Raw genomic sequence first — 15,683 nt, 5'->3', positions numbered from 1 at the left:
ATTATAATACAGGTTCTGGGCCCATAACGGGGGAAAGCATTGCATCTGTGGGCACAGTGAAACAGAGCTAGAATGCTAAAATAAAAACTCACAGAATTATACTGCGTACAGAAACATTTTTAATATATTGGCTTATACCGCAAAAGTTTGTCATTTTCCATTGAGACAATTTTAAAGTACTGTGTGTGTGGGGGGGGGGGGGGGATCAAAACAACTAGCTGAAACAATTGGCCCATACAGAGGCAGCAAGGCTAGAGAAAGTCTGGCCACTATTTCATATTCAGCCACGTCAGCAATGCCTGAAAAAACCTACCATGTGGTAAGTGTTTAGAGACCCATGTAAACTAAGTGCATGGTTACAGAGATGTGGAAACTTGCCTTAAGCCACCGACCATGCCTGAGCAGCCAAAGCTGCTTCAATGGCCACCCCAAAACCCAACTGGGTGTGGAAAGGCACCGCCGTGCCACCCTGCTCTGCCACTTCCCGAGGAGCAGGTATGCCCTGAGCAAATCCCAACCGGGAGCCAGGCATACACTACCAGCCTGCGACAATGGCACAAGCAGAACCGCAGGCACCTAGGCTGTCTCTGAGTGGATATTGCTATGTGCCCCCCGTTTAGGTACTCAGCAGATGGAGTAAAGATTTCAGACGCTGCAATTTTGGACGTGCATCTAAGACTTCTTTAACCTCTCTTAAGAGCTTTGTGCAACACCATGTAGGAGCCCTGCACAGGGAATGCAACAGGTTCGTTTCCCCAAGGGGATTTTCAACTTCAAACCATGGATCCCAACCCCATCTCCCTCCAGGGAGGCTGATAAAGCAGGGAACATCTCCCTCTTACTAAATGGCTCAGTTTCACAACACAATTCCTGATTCATTTTCTGGGGTTGCTCCATGTCGAGGCAGGACTTTCAGAGGGGAAAAAAACATGTCACCTCTTTAAGAAAATCCCAATACTGTCCTTATGGTGCCTACCCTAAATGTACTGGGGACAAACAAAGTTTATCAACATAATTTAATCCAGGCATTTCTAAATGTTTGAGAGCTTGGCATTACTATATTAATACTTTTTCCATATAGGAAATTACCATCAAAAACAATTTGATGTTGGAAAATGCTGCCTAATAGTTAGAGAACCAAATAAAGGCATTTGTTTTGAACCCAAGGCCTTCACTGATCTTCATTGCCAAAAATCATATTCTCTGTCTTTCAGAGAAAAAAGCTGAAGCAAACTGATTTGTGGTCAGAATAAAAACAAGCAAGAATACAAGAAAAAAAAAAGTTAATATTTTCTCCCTAAAGCAATGTTACTGCTATTGCGATCCTAGAAAGTTATTTCAAAAATAGAAACATCTAAAAATGCTCATAATCACAGAAGGGGAAAAAAGCCACCACTCATCCAAAAAAACAAAATGCTTTTCAGAATGATAAAATAAGAGTAATTTGAATGTTCTAATACAGGTTTATAGAAGTTGCTCAGCACCCTGTTTGCCCTTGTTTGCAATTCTTTGAGTACAGAACTGGGTTATAGAGAAAGTTACAACTCTTCTTTCCAAAATCAAGGATGTGGCCCCTGCTGCAGCAGGGATGGAGACAAAACTGTTGCAGAAATTCTCAAATATATCTATAGGTTACCCTTCATGGATGATCTCCAGTGATTTTACGCTATCAGTGCTTTGGTGGATCCTTTCTTTCCAAATGTTCTGCAATGGCATCAATAGGGGCATGCAGACACCCTGCAAACAGTCAAAGCCAACAGGAGGCAACTGGAATTGTCCAAGTTACTACTTGCAATAGGTATTTTGTCGGGTCAATTCTTCAGCTTGCCATAAAACCTTTATAGTTATAGTGTCTGGCAGGAGCCAGAATTGTAAATTAGTTTTTTTTAGTTTTGGGGTACTTAAAGTTCTCCACTGCATCCCTATGATAGGAATCACTTGTCTGAATATCCTAGGAGAATGAAAACAGCCTAAGTCCTTGTGTAAAACATATTAAAAATGCAAATTGCTTGCTCTCCTTGAAGCAGCTTTGGGCTGTCAAACATTTAGACCAAGAGGAACTATGTTTAAACTCCCACATGAGCATTATTTTCAGAAGAAGATGGTGGCACAGCAGGCGCAGCACTGTGTTTGTTTGCTTCTGTTGGTCTGACGCTGCTTGTCAAGTTTACTGCCTTAGGGGCAGAAAATATAACTTGCATGCTGAGACAGCCACTCTTTCAAGCAGCCTTGAAAACTCACTCCATATCTAGAAATGGAGAATCTCTAACGACTGCTAAAGAAGTTAGCCACACCTATTCTCATTAATGCTGTCAGGTTATGAGTAGCAATCCTTAAAGACCTTTAGGCTTTATAAACCTGGAACACAAAGAAGGAGGAAAGATCACTGGACCTATTTTTGGGCTGTTGTTTTTCCATTGCCACACATTAGGAGAGACGATGTCCTACAAAAAAGATGCCGAGGGTGTTTATGAGGATATGATGACAAATGGCAGAGAGCAGAGCAGGCTGAGCACCTGCTTAAACCGGAGATCACCTGAAAGTCCCAGACATCATTTATGAAAATACCAAAAGACCCACAAACACAAATTAGACTGCAGAAACTGAATAAATTGTGGCTGCACTTTTAAGGAAGACTGATAGCTGCTAGGGCAGCTGGGGTCAAAAGCCAGACAGATACTTTACAATACGTCTGGATGTGAAGACACCTCTTTCCTAGGTGTTTTAGGAAAAGCAGTGGTTACAAAATGCATCTGGAGTCACTGAAGGCTTTCTCAGCTTAGTGTAGCAATATTTGGTATACTTTTGCTGGAAAAGCCTCACTTCCGTTTATTTAAAACTACATTCTAGTTGACCATCTTAGTGATTCGGAGTGCGGACCTCTGTCCTGTAAGGAAAGAGAATTCCCCTTGGGAGACGGGTCTCCAAACAGCTAGAGAAATTTCCAGATGCTGCTTGGTCTGCTACATTTGCACTGAACAGTTGTAGCCAGGTCTACCCATGAACCCTGCAGGGTAACAAGCACCAGGCTTGTTACAGAGAAATGACATTTTATAATTAGTTTATTTCCCATTTGGGAGTTTGTCCTCTCTAATCTGTTTCAGATGCAGGAGCAAAACTCAGCCAGGCTCGCAACAAAAACAGAGTTCATGTAGCTCACAAAATCCCTAACATCGCAAAGACAAGGGCTATTTGTATCGGCAAGCCTGCGCGGGTCCCTGAAATGCAGCAGTAGCCCAGGTACCAAGTGTGACTCAAAAACGACTTCGGAAAAACCCAAGTCCTTAATGCCTGGCTCAGAGGGTCTCTGTCATCCATTAGAAATGAAGGCAGCTAGACTCCCATATCTAGATATTGTCAGTGCGGAGGGTCTCCACCACCTATAAAAACACGCGGGGGCAAGAGGCAAGAGGCAGCCTGGTTCTCCTCTCCAGTTCTTCTGACTTTGGCCTTCTCGCAAGCAAGCAAGCCAGTGTCCACATTACCCTACAGAAAGCTACTTCCCGGTACTTTCTTCCTGTAAAAAATAAGGAAGTAAGGCAACCCAAAGAGTAGCACCAGCTGTTTCCATCCTGTTCATCTCTTTCTTCTTGGGAGCAAAGGGACACGATGCCCATCTAGACTAAGCCCTGAGGGCATCCCCCTTGCTTGCAGACCCAGACAAATTCCCCAAAGCCACTGCAGAGCACGAGGCGTGCTTTTCCTTCTGCTGCTGGCTTTTCTCCTCCTGGATCTTTCCTGTATGCCAGCTGCCACAAATGATTCAGATGGGAAAGCAAAGTCTAGGGGATAATTTCCCTCTAAAATTAAATGCAGCCCTGAAACTTCAACAGAAATTAGAGGGATATTTAACTGAGTTGTCAGTTTAAGAACTGAAATAAAGTTTGACATTTATCAAGAAAGCTCTGAAGCACAAAGAGACTGCAGAGCAGTTGCCACTGTAGTGGCAAAGAAAACTGAGGGAAATACAGTCCAGACTTGAACTTTGACATTTGACCAAAGATCTTAAGTTATAATTTATATGAGAAAGTCATTCACACCCTCTGGTAAGCAACTGAGACTCGTTTTTCTGGCTTGTAAGCATCACAATAGAAGAAAGAGAATGTGTTACCTTGAATGTCATCATTGAAAGTGCAATACTTGTTACGGTACTTATTCAGAAGGCGGAATGCATTAGCGTTAGCAAAATCCTCAAACTGAATGAGGCAGTTCATGCCATACCTAAAAGGACAAAAAATTGTATGTTTATATTAAAATAATATTTAACTGTACACCAAAAACTTATTAACCTTTGCAGTCACTCTGAATACAAGTGTAATATGACTTATACATATAGTTACATTTCTGTTACATTCTGTATCTTCATATTCATATAAATTCACTAGAAGGCATAATTAGCCTACTAATATGCGTTACTGTGTTCTAAGTTAAGAATAAAAGATCAGGGAAAAGGCCTTCATCTTTTTGCAGACATCTCAACAGAAGTCTTCACTGAGCAGTCAGCTAATAAGCAAAAAACTTTGACTCATACAGAAGGTAATGAAAAGTAACACCTTCAGAACATGGATTTTATTTTAATGTCATTATGCAGGTAGGTCAGCAGCATGATATCACTCACAACCTGCTCAACCCTTCTTCTCACCACAAAAAAAGCATTTAGCAGAAACACAGTTAATCTAGACAAGTGATAAAAATGTGAGAACAAATTAAAGGAAGGAAAATGACAGCTATAAATTTGAATTATGTTCAAGTTGGTTAACATATACTAAATCTTTGGGTGTATACAGAAATTAGTTTATCTAAATTTGTTACATCTGCTCTTTGACAGGATTCTCAAAATTGATTTTCTGAAACTAATTCTAAGTGTTTCTTAAATAGTATGCTTAGAATCAATGTTATCATCTGTTTCAATGTTGTTCATCCATCTAGCTGATGAAATAATTCAAGCTGACGTCCTATAATACTTTGAAATTTTTTGTAAATACTATATTTTGAAAATATAAGGCGCAGTAGCATCAGATTTGTATCATCTAGCTGATATGATTATCAAAGTCAGTTCAATAGCCTGGATAAGTAACTCTTGATTAAGCCTGTGGTAATAATCTCAAAATTAATGTCAGTCATTATATATCTTGAAAACAATTTGCTTATTTACATGCACCAATAGTGACCACAGAATCAAAAGAGAATTAAAAAACCACAGAATTAAAAGAGAAACTTGCTTATGAAAGTTTTCAGGGAGAGAATACTTGGCCAGTTTAATGTCCCTGCTGCCAGATGATGCTCCACAGGTACTGCAGGCAACGGCATTTACAGTACTGTGCTACCTGTGCGCCTTGGCCCCACTGCACATCAAGGCTGTGCTACCAGGCAGCAAACAGCAGGATTTTTTCAGTATAGTTAGGTGCCTACATTGACTTCAACAGGCATTAGGCACCTCAAACACATCTAAAATCATCTAAGTCAGGGGCACAGAAGTATTAAAAAAAAAAAAAGGTATGGAAACTCCAGACTCCTGGCATTAGACTCTTAATTCCTCCTTTCCTAATATATTAATATCTAACGAATAAAAAATTGACTTGATGTACTAATAAGGTTACTCCTAAAATGAGAGTTAATTATAAGCAATTTAATATTCCTACTATGCATCCTCAAGTCCTTAGAAACATCTCATAATAATGTTTTCTCTGGATTTCTTGCTCAACCTTCCCATATGGCATTTTAAAACACTTGCTTAAAAAAAATCACAGACATTTCTAGACAAAACTATGTAAAGATTGAATTCAAGCTCAGGGCACGTCAGCAACAGCAAACAGTATAATTGGAATATTGTCAATCTCATATAGAAAAAAATCAACCCTCCAAAAGTTGAAAATTTAGGGTCGATACTAAAACTGCCTACGTATGTTTGAATCTGGAAATACCCACATAAAGAATATTCCATCCTGAATTAACATTACAAGAAAAGTTATTTCAAAAAAGTGTTTTAGACTAAAAGTGAATGTAGGCAAGCTGTGCAGACTAAAAACCCATATGATGTAACTAAAAAAAAATTTGCATGAGTGTTGCTATAAAAACTTATTACCTAAAGGGACTAATAGGGCAAGATCTCAAAAGCACGTGCCCTGTTTGTGCTAAAGGAGTTTATCTTTATCTGTTAACAGTACAAATCCAACAGATACAGTCAAGCAATTTCTGTTTCATCCAGAAAAGCAATATATATGTATACTGGGCAATTCCCTAAAAATACTCAACTGCGATGTGAATATAGCTTTTCTTTAAGCCATACATACTTTTGGCAGGCCATGTTAAGGAAAGCCATCAATATAAAAAAAAGCACAAAAAATCCTGTGACTAAATTAATTTCCATGGAAATCACATATTTACAGCCTTATTACAATTAGCCAAAACTACTGGGATTCCTCTGGCAGGAATGGTAATCCCTGCTGAAAATAAATACATCTTCAGGTTTTATGGAAAAATCTGGACTTCTTGAGCAGCATAACGACAGAGAACTGTTTAAAAGAGAATTTGGCTGGTCAGTAATTCAGTACAGTAAATCACAACTGAGCTCAAATGGGAAAAGAAATTGGAGCTACTTTTCAAAAATTAATTTAGATTTCTGACCTGATTTACTATCTGACTTGAATTTCTGTGATTCCACAAGGATCCAGGAGTTGACAGTTGGATAATAATTTGCAACTAATGAGATTAACACTCTGGAATCCTGGAACTTGGTTAGAAGAGTTTTTTGATGTCATTAAGCCAATGTCTGTTACTTTATTTTGCCCTATATAATATTCCATTTTCTCATCTGCACTTGATTTTTCTCCATTTTCTTACCGCATCACTTCTGTAGTCACCTATCAAAACTCCATGTGAATTATATTAAATCAATGTCCCTGTAGAAAGCCTTCATTCTATACTGGGCACACCATCCAAACTAATTTTCTGAGCAAGATATCATAGCTGGCTAATTTAATTACAATGGAAAAAAAACAGAAAACCTAATTCTGCGTCTCCGTACTCCCTTTCTCCAGAAATATGTTATGCTGCAGAGGGGGACTGCACTTGGTGCGTCTCTCTGCAAGCATCCATCTTGCACTTCACTAGATGCAGTCTTCAACTACTGGAGGTGACCTATATTCTCCTCTCAAAGTTCAATCAATTAACTTGGTACAGACAATTCAGAGAACTCAAGTTTAACCAAACAATTAGCTTGATTACATTCAAATCCAGTTACTAGCAAAACTGACAGAGTGCACCATTGTACTGCACCTTCTATCACTCTAAAGAGTTATTGCTGTTCTTGGAGGGGTAAAAAAGTTCACTCCCTTCCTCCTTGCAAGACCTAACTGCTACTGATTCAAAATGCCATGTAGAATAATCTCATTTTCATTCTTAAAAGTCAATTCTCAATAACTTCTCTGCTTGCTCTCTGGATATTGCCAGATATGAACCAGGACTTCAGTTCTTTTTTTTCCCTCCTAGCTTAAAACCTGCTATAGTTGTTTCTACAGATAATATGAGAATATTGTGCTGAACTTAAACTAAGACCTTGACAAGGGCACAGGAATCAAGGACACAATAGATAGGGACAATCATAGCTTAACACTACACACAGTGTCTGTCAAGGCTGCATTCTTGCCTCAGTTTTAGTCTGGCATGTCACACTGGTTCTTAAGGAAAGGTTGTGTATTACTCAGAGATCAACTGCAGCAATAAAGTCTTCACTGGTCTTCCCTATGTTGCTGATGTTGCTGTCTTCAGGGAATCAGCAGAACACCTGCAATTTGTACTTGAATGCATTGAGACAAAATCTGACTCATTTGGTTTCATATCTGTTGGACCAGGCTCAAATTTCACAATCTATCAAAAACAGAGTCATGGGAGCAAGCAGACGTTTTATATGGTAACAGTGCTGCAAACATGAGTCACATTTAACATATCACACCTTATCACTTGCCCCAAACAGAGACAACACTTCCCCAGCTATCACATACTTCTGGCTTAGGGATACACAGGGGATAATTGGGGAAATGGAGAAACATATAGCTAACACACATGTTCATACTGAAAGGTGGTACAAATAAATTGAAGGGAGAACCTACCTAGTGGCCATCAACTGTCTTAACCAGAGCATTTGAAGAAATAAAGGATCTAGCCCTAGACTACCAAAACTAAGAAAATAAATGAAAACCAGGAACGTATTCTCCTCAGTGGCAACCATAACAAATGCCCTAGTGAATTCTTCTAGTGAATGCGTAACTCTTTTCTTGCTCTGGAACACACTTCTATGACAGCAATATTTTGGCTTCAGTATCATGGAAAGATTGCTGGGTTCTAGCAGGCATGAGTTTTGTAGTTGTGAATTCCTCTCTTCTGCTTGTTTTGCATCCGTCACTGTGGTAGCTGCTGACACATAAATAGTCCCTAGAGAGCAATAATCCAGATCACTACTCTCCCTGGTAAGTCCTGTTTTGTCACCCACATCTTTTTGTGTACTTGGATCTTTGCCTCTTGCTCAAAGTCATACAAGAAGTCTGAATCTGAACCAAACTGGACAGAAATTCAAAGTCATCTTTCCTTTCTCTGTTGCGGACAAAAAATGTGGACTAGAGTGATAACAAACATGCAACTTTATATTTGTCATCAAATATGGAAGGCAAACATTGGACAATGGATTAAAAAGAACCAGCTCACCAGAATAATGTGTGGTTGCCAGAAAAAAATGTTTCTAATACTACTCCTGATTCATTACATACTTCGTGTAACAGTCTTAGCTGTATTCATTTAGTCTGCCCGATTTATAAACAAGTTTATATTTGTCTGTGACAACAACATTAATCTTTCAAATAATTCTATATATAATATCTTTATGTAACATACTGGGGAAAAGTGCCCACAGCTCCATAACCATACCAAGTATATAGTACTAGCATTTTGGCAACCATATGCTCTTAAGAACCTCAAACAGGGAATACCCTAAAGAATCCAATGGGAGCTATAAAAGTTTGGGCACCATCTTGAATTCAAACCATATGACCAGTAAAATCCATGCTTACTTTTACAGCTAAGGAATTTTTCTGGAAATATATTTGGATCATTTGTTGTTACTGCCAGCCATTGTTTTGGAAACCTTCCTAAAGGAACAAAGTGGTTGCTTTTTAGGCTGTAGAGTTTCCAAAATCCTATTTGACTATTTTCTTTGTTCATGTGGGCTTGGAGCTGAAAAAGCTTTAAAAACATCAGAAGTGGTTGCTGACACTCATTCCTAAGAAGGAGCAAAACCAAAATGATAGCAACACTGGAATTCTCTCCCTTTCCTCGTGCGTCAGTCAGCCACGCTGCCAGCCAGAGCCATTTATAGTGTACCAGGACAATGTGGAAATCAACTCATTCCTCCCTACTCCGCACACTTTAAGTTTGCTAGTTTCCATATATCCCACTGCTCAAAATAGATTTAAAGCATAATGGTCACTACTATTATCTCCTCTTTGTGCCAAGGCTTTCAAGAAAAGATGCTTTCCCACTTTCCCTATTATTATTTCCTGACAGCTATTACGACCTGGATACCTTCTCTTCCTGCTCTCCCTCAAGCTACCTTTAACTTTGTTTCATAAGGAAATTAAACTTTTGCAGTCAGATCATGCATCCATCCTAGCACCTCTTCTCCCAGTTCAATTTTAATTTCTTGGTTAATTTCAACAAAATTTGACAGAGGGGAATAGAGATTTCTGCAATACTCACTACCTATATGTTCGGTGAAAAAAGGTGGCCAAGTTGAGAAACACTCGAGTGAGCACTGCATTCACTCTCTAACAGACGTTACTACTCACACTGTCTGGGTAACAGCCTGATGCGCCACAGCTGCACAGGACAGAAATCTGTTCAAGGTGTAGTCAGCTCTAGCCAGTGCTATGACAAAAACCCCTTCCCAGAAAAGGTATCATTAAATTACAGATAATTTTCTCTCTCTGTCCTGAATTGGAACAGAAAGTTGGAACCATCACATTCTTCACAGGAAGAGATTTTCAAAAGAACTTAATAGAAACTGTCAGCATCTCAGCTCGCCACATGAAAGGCTCTATTTAAATTTCAATTCTTTCCTGCAGGCAGCCATTGTTTTAATTTTCTCTTTAGAAAGCCTCTTCTTTGTTAGAAGTATTTTTCATAGCAATTTTCTGTTTCCAAACCAGTCCCTGCCCTGATGATCTCAATACTTCTTCAAATCAAGAGCAGGGATAGGGAAGACGAGACAGCAGCATTTAGCACCTGCCTTAGTACTTAGAGTAGCAGATCCCTGCTTCATTCACATCCTCCTTAAAAAAATATAATTCTACAAAAGTCTTTCTTGAAATTACCAGTCAAATACGTACTAATGGCACAATAACAGCACTGTGATTCTAAAGTGTGCAATTCTAAAAGGCATCCTAAATTCCAAACACTGCAATTCTGAAATATAGGCAATATCAAATGATGTAGCAGTGCTACAGCGTGTGCGGTGCCAGTTTCATGCCCAATCCTGCTTTGTGCTGGTGCTCCAACACCCCTCTGCTCGCGCTTCCCTCCCCAGAACAGGTTGGTTCTTCATCGCCATGGCCTTGCTGACCCGGAGGCAGTGAGCAGAAAGGGCTGGAGATGGTTCAAAATCTCTTTTTTTTTTTCCTCCTCCAAAAGCACTGTTACATTTGTGGACTCTGTGGGTCTTGGAAAGAGCAAAGTGGAGGAACAGAGTGGTGCTGAATAAGGACGGTTTTGTGTTTGGTGGTCCTAGAAGTTGTCACATGTAAGCAGACAAGCAAAAAACAGATCCTCTGTCTACAGTCAGGCACCATTTACATAAAGGGTTTCTCTTAGGCAAAAAGGGGAATTAAATTTAAGGCTTTGTGGTGCAGGAGCATAAACAATTATTACTAGAAAAAGACGGTACATTTTTTAGCTTAATTTTTCATAAACTTGGCTGCATCACACTTTGTATCACAGGACTAAGTACTACTTGCTCTTTAAACTGAAGACAGAGAAATGCATCCTGCTGAAACCTTAAGTTGAAAGCGCTTCTAAAGATTAACAAAAACAGTATTTCCCAAAGAATTACTCTCCCTCTCTCCCAAGATTCCCATACTAAAATTAGTACTCTTGCTGCAGGGTCAAGATAGATCCTGTTCAGTGGCAGAACTATGGCAAAGGTACATTATAATGTTTAGAGTGCATCACAATAAAAAACAAATAGACATTTTTGGTTGATGCTCTGTCTAAATTTTCATGCATTTTTAAAGTGCTATTAAAGGAATAATATTGTCATTTACTAGAGAACTTGATTAGAGCAGGTTCCTCTAGTTCAATAGATGATTAAATTAACTATCAGCTATCTCAGGGAGACATAAAGGCTGTAAAATAATTAATGAGAAATTACTATTGATAGAAATGCATTTTATTTCTTACAGTAGCAAAACCACTTTTATTTTATTTTGGATTTATATACTTGTCCTAAAGTACTTCACACAACAATGTGTTAGGAACTGGGCTTGATCATAACCTTGACTTTTCCAGTGCATGTGTGTCAAGTCCTGTAGCAGAAATACTAAGACTGGTATAAATGAAGTACAAATGGAAATGTATGTGAAAGCACCAGAAGCGACTGCAAAACAAGGGTTAAAGGAGTGGTGAGCATCGATAACGAAGGACACAGTTGACTGCGGTAACTTTGAGGAATTTTACATCAAGAGCAGCAGACCTGGGCTCTGGTAAGATGGCAGCACAGCCACTCGTCAGCAGGGCCCTGCACCTTGACAAGGGGACAACAGCAACAAGGTCCCAGCACATCATATATGCCCGTCCTTATCCTGTTGGTGCAACAGGAAGCCAGACTACAGCCCTAAGAAATTCAAAACGAGGATACACAGACAAATGGGCAGCTGACTTGCCTAATAGCTATAGAGGCTGAAGTAAGCAAAATCCTGAGGCAAAAGGATCATGCCAGAGTAGCTGTTGGTTCTTAAAGGTATAAAAGAACTGTCTAAAACAAGCTTGTCATCGCTAATCACAAGGAAGCCAGGAAACACACTGAGGCCATGAGAGCCAGTGCTCCTTCGGCCTCTGGGCTGCACGCAAGTACTCCTGGCCAGACCCCTTGGACATGTACCTCCTGAGGCTTGCGAGCATGTGACTGTGAGAGTGCGATCAGGTAAAATCAACTTCTTTAGAGATTTTGTTGCATAAAACCACCTTTCTTTTCCATAAATCTTGCACTGCTTGTTGTCAGATTAATTTCCTAGGTGTGGACATCATCAAGTTGCCTGCTCTCCACTGTGAAAACAATTCAAGTCCCCCACGCAGGGAGATGCCTGCATGACACAGTACTGCAGTACAGAATAACGTGTGTTATACAAAGAAATCCTACTCACGAAATTTCATTAAAGTCAGACAAGAGCCAAAACTCTTACACTCAGTTCTTGCCATGACACAAACACCAGCACTAGTAGACTAGCTCATAGGCATGAAAAAACATATCATATATAAACTTCCACGAATGCAGAGGTATGCATGCTTGGCTATTGCTCAAGTTAAATTTAAGGAGGAAAAAAAAAAAACCCTATGCTGTAAATTTTGTTTTCCTCTTAAAAAAGAGTTCTGTATGGATGTGCAATAAGCAGCAAATCGAATTGCTGTGATGTTTTCTCGTGAATGCGTATTGGCTCCCCAGTTACCTGATACTGACCCGACCTAAGTCAAAAGTAAACTCTGGGAGCCTGAAAATGTAATTCTATCTCTCTTAGTTATTCTCCTTCTTTTTTCAGAGTTACCACTTCAGCTGCTTTAACTGTGACTGCGACCAAAGAGCAATCTCAAATTACCTTCAGTTTTATATACATTTAAAAGAGATGAGTGCAGATTTGAGACAGATGATCTGAGTTTTTTTCTTTTCAGTCTCTTTAGTTCTTGTTTAGACTTGGCACTGTGACACTTTCGGCTGAGGGAGGGAAGGGTACTGAACAGATGGACTGGTCAAGTGTCTGAGTAGACTAAATCAGAAAAACAGTGAACCAAGAGAAAAATCCGTCTCGTCTGGAAATAGCAAGCAGCTTCATTCCTCATGAATCTTTAGCTGTAGCTAAAGGTGTGTGTCATGCCCTGCTTCTCAAAAGACAGAGGGCTCCTCAGTAAGCCTGTCGGCTTTTGAAATGTAACAACTAGATTTAATTAAATGGCTTCACACTAAACCAAAAAGAAATTGCTGCTATCAAAAAAAGAGTATTATAAAACACTTTGCAGTGTATCATCCTATGCAGCTTAAATCATTTGAATCTGGCTTCAAATGGGTGTTTCCTGGTCATTTCAAGAGTGGAATCTTTAAACACTTGTTAAAAATTCAATGATTAATAGCAGCTATCCCAGATTTCCAGGAATTTTATTTTGCCCCCCAAAACACCAGAAAACCTCAGTTCTGAGACTTCCCCTGTGCAGGGGCATGCCAACACACTTTAAAACAATTTTAAATGTGCTAAATATTGACAGGAATTATCAAAAAGAAGTAAGTACAGCAGCACTTGAACAGTGGTCAGCAATAAAATAGGAATGTCACAGAGAAGTCCTCCGTAGATCTTCCAGGATGAAAGACGCTACACTATAAACATCATTATTAGTAATCACTGTGATTAATGGAACCATATATTCCAAGAATATATGAATTCCTAAATAATAAATAAATATAATAATAAATAATAAATAATAAATAATAAAATAAATTCCTGGCTGAATTCCTAAATCTGGGCATGAAATTTTTCTCTCAGCAGGCTCTCAGATTTCTGTATTAAAATGAGAGCTACACTTGGAAAATTTAAAGGCTCCCATTCAGTTGCACAAATCATATTTGCATTTAAGGAAGTGTTTTGAAACTTAGCCCATAAAACTACTTTTGCTTATACAAGTTATATCGTATTTTCTAGAGAATAAACTTTCATATATTCATTGCCCAGATAGTAGTTTTCTCCACCTTTCAAAAAAAGTGGGGGAAAGTTTGGGGAAAAAAAGAAAGCACTATGGCAACAAAAATAGAAAGGGATCTTTGGCTGATAATTTCAGATCAAAATTTTTCATAATAATTTTTCAATTTTGCTTATATATCTGGGTCTAATAACATTTAAAAGTACTTCTTCAATAAAGGCTGATTTATTAAGGTACTTAAACATATGAGAATTCCAACTTGGGTCCAAAAGATTATTCCTCTGCTTTAAGTCATGTATATGCTTTGATACCTTACTGAATTAAGCCTGAGTGATTTATAGCAACTGCAGTGCCTTTCTGGAAAAGATACTATATCTTTTGCCAGATCCTAAGGATTTCTAAGTAGCTTCGGAAGTTTAAAACAAGATATCTGCACTTACCTATATTTTTGATTATATTTGGATGAGTTTATAGATATTTTCTCTAATAGAAAAGATGCAATTGGATAGCACAATTAGTATGAAGCCTGGGGCAGCACAACATCTGCTCTTTCCAGCCGCTACTTAAGGTATAATGAACAGATGGAAATCTTGCTTCCACTACTGAGAGCTTTCACCTTGACTGTTAAAATGCAAAATGTAATGACTTTTTGGAAATGTCAAAGAGAAGTCTGTAGTAGGAATTCTTAAAGTATTTCAAACAGATTAAATACACTGGCATTTGCATACTGTTTGATCATTTCTGAAGCACTCCACCCCTTCCCCAAACACTTCATTGTATTTCTAAGGTATCAAATATCCTATTTACAGTCAACACAAATTATACTTGAGAAAAGAGGCATATTGGAGGTTAGACCACAGAAATGATGAGTGTAGAATTTACTGCTTGACTTGAGGAACTATGAATATTACCACTGAATGCTGTAGAACCATAGACTAGTTGGGGTAGGAAGGGACCTCTGGAGATCCAACCCCCTGTTCAAGCAGGGTCAGCTACAGCAGGTTGCCCAGGACCACGTCTAGTAGGGTTTTGAATATCTCCAAGGATGAAACTCCACAACCTCTCCGGGCAACCTGTTCCAGAGTTCACTCACCCTCACAGTAAAAAAGTATTTTCTTATGTTTAAACAGAATTGCCTGTGTTTCAGTTTGTGCCCATTGCCTCTTGCCCTGTCACTGGACACCACTGAGAAGAGTCTGGCCCCATTCTCTTGACAACCTCCTTTCAGATATTTATAAACCTTGATCAGATGCCCCCAAGCCTTCTTGTCTCCAGGCTAACCAGTCCCAGCTTTCTCAACATCTCCTCATATGACAGATATTGCAGTCCCTTAGTCATCTTTGTGGCCCTTTGCTGGACTTGCTCCAGCAGGCCCATGTCTCCCATGTACTGGGGAGCCCGCACTCCAGATGTGGTCCCAGAATATGCAAGATAAAAGCTAACTAGCTTGATAGTAATGTGTAGGACATTAGTATTTGAGCTAATGCAAAGACCTATTTCTTATCCAATTAGGTAAGACAAATAATTGCAGCGTGTCAAATAATTTATATATAGATAATAAGACTCAGTTAAAATGAAGTTTCAACAGGAGTTGGCCTTTTTTTCAGTGCTGAAGGTACTCACATTTATATTAATGCCTTTAGAAGTAGATCTAGGTGAGCCCTACTATAATTATAAAGAAAGATCTTTATTATACACAAATCAGTAACTCCACTAGGCCTAGATTTCATGCTGGT

General features: G+C 39.0%; 1 protein-coding gene across 3 annotated transcripts in view; it reads right to left on the bottom strand.

Moving 5' to 3' along the window:
- Positions 1–15,683, bottom strand: part of ME1 (malic enzyme 1) — a 236,160-nt gene that overhangs the window by 37,817 nt on the left and 182,660 nt on the right. For all 3 annotated transcript variants that reach the window (XM_013948848.1, XM_013948847.1, XM_067294050.1), the window contains exon 7: positions 4,112–4,221. In XM_013948848.1, the coding sequence (XP_013804302.1) occupies positions 4,112–4,221 (110 nt within the window). The remainder of the gene's footprint in view (positions 1–4,111; positions 4,222–15,683) is intronic.

The sequence above is a fragment of the Apteryx mantelli genome, chromosome 3 (genome assembly GCF_036417845.1).
Source record: "Apteryx mantelli isolate bAptMan1 chromosome 3, bAptMan1.hap1, whole genome shotgun sequence".
NCBI classification, from domain to species: Eukaryota; Metazoa; Chordata; class Aves; order Apterygiformes; family Apterygidae; genus Apteryx; species Apteryx mantelli.
This window is presented reverse-complemented; position numbering and strand designations above follow the sequence as displayed.